The following is a 1,601-nucleotide window of genomic DNA, read 5'->3' on the forward strand; positions in this document are numbered from 1 at the left end:
TTATGTTTAGTTCTTTTACCATTTCTATCTCTTTGTTAAAATTCTTTTTGTGTTCTGATAGTGTTTTCATAAGCTCATTAGGCACATTTATGATGTTTATTTTGAATTTTTCAACAGCTTATACACTTCTTTGGGGCACTTTTCTCTGTATCTTTTTGCATTTCTAGTAACTTTGCATTGGTATCTACATATTTTAAAAATACAGTCTTTACAGAATTGCATCAGATAGGGAAATACTTTCATTAAGCAGCACAACTACAGATTCTGGGAACTTCTTAAACCATTTTTGTGGATATTGTGTCTTCTCTGGACTTGTCTAGATTCTGAATTAGAGAAATTTGTCAATTTCTTTTTATCTGGAGCTCATACTCTCTTTTTCCCTTGGCGTCTCTCGTTGGTACTATGGGTCCTCTGAAACAGCAGCACATCACCTACTCTTTTTGTTCTCCACAACCTCCCAGCCTGTAGAGTACATGTGGTCTCATTAGTGCCCTGAGTTGAGCTATCATGATCTTCTGTAATTTGCTATTGACCTATCTCTTCTGGTAATCGGTAAGATCATTATTAACAGAGACCAATCATGCTATACTTAATCATGGAATACTATGCTTGGTACAAAGTAATCCCTAATAAATACTTTTTGAATTAGATGAAGGAAATCTATATTGGAGTTCTTATTAAGTAAATTACTTCTTCTTATTTCACAGCTTTAATCATTGGAAGTCCATGGACATGAATTCATTTCACTCATTTTGTTGGAACACCTCTACTGAACTTTCAAACAAATCCCAGAATAAAGAATTTGTTTATCAGACCCCCAGTGTTGTGGATACTGTCATCCTCCCTTCCATGATTGGGATTATCTGTTTCACAGGACTAGTTGGCAACATCCTCATTGTATTCACTATACTAAGGTAAGGGCTTCTTTTTCTTTTCTTTTTCTTCCATAATTTAAATATCCACATTCTTTCTCCAGTCCCTAAATGAGTACTTTCTTCTGTAGGATTTTGCTCAATAAATCAGATTTTGTAAATACTTGCTTAAGGCAATTAAAGAAGATTCTATAGATATTTTCACTATGCATTAAGTAACATCTGAGTTGCAGATCTCAAAATGGTAAAACCTAGACCAATGCTTACTGCTGGATCAGTGAAATTTTACAGCAGCAATTCTCAGTATTAGCTACATATTAGCTGAGGAGCTTTAAAGAATCCTGGTATGAAGTTTCATCCCAGATCCATTAACTCAGCATCTCTGATTATAGGACTCCCAGCAAGGTTTGAACCAACAATATAACCGCTTATTTTCTTAGAGTTATTCTAAGAAGCTGACTATTTAAACTGATAAATGAAACTTTTTTTCTCACTTACACAAAAGAGAGACTCTTCCTAATCACCTAAAGAGACAGCAAGGTGTAGATAGTGGGCTGTTTTCCTCCACATAGAACATCACCATATAGACCCCATAGGCATCTTTCCCCCAATGCCTCCTGCCTTGGCTCCATGTCTCTCACCTAATTTAGGCTACTTCCTTCCTCTCAAGTAGGTTTAACCAGGAAAATAAGAAAAGATTATTTGTTTTCTGTAGACTTGACAAAATGG

At 35.4% G+C, this 1,601-nt stretch overlaps 1 protein-coding gene across 1 annotated transcript in view; it reads left to right on the top strand.

Moving 5' to 3' along the window:
* Positions 1 to 713: 713 nt before the first annotated feature.
* MCHR2 (melanin concentrating hormone receptor 2) overlaps positions 714 to 1,601 on the top strand; it is a 24,132-nt gene continuing 23,244 nt past the window's right edge. The window contains exon 1 of the mRNA XM_003798208.1: positions 714 to 914. Within this exon, the coding sequence (XP_003798256.1) occupies positions 727 to 914 (188 nt within the window). The 5' untranslated portion in view covers positions 714 to 726. The remainder of the gene's footprint in view (positions 915 to 1,601) is intronic.

Source organism: Otolemur garnettii, unplaced genomic scaffold, assembly GCF_000181295.1.
Source record: "Otolemur garnettii isolate 467f Iridium unplaced genomic scaffold, OtoGar3 scaffold00132, whole genome shotgun sequence".
NCBI classification, from domain to species: domain Eukaryota; kingdom Metazoa; phylum Chordata; class Mammalia; order Primates; family Galagidae; genus Otolemur; species Otolemur garnettii.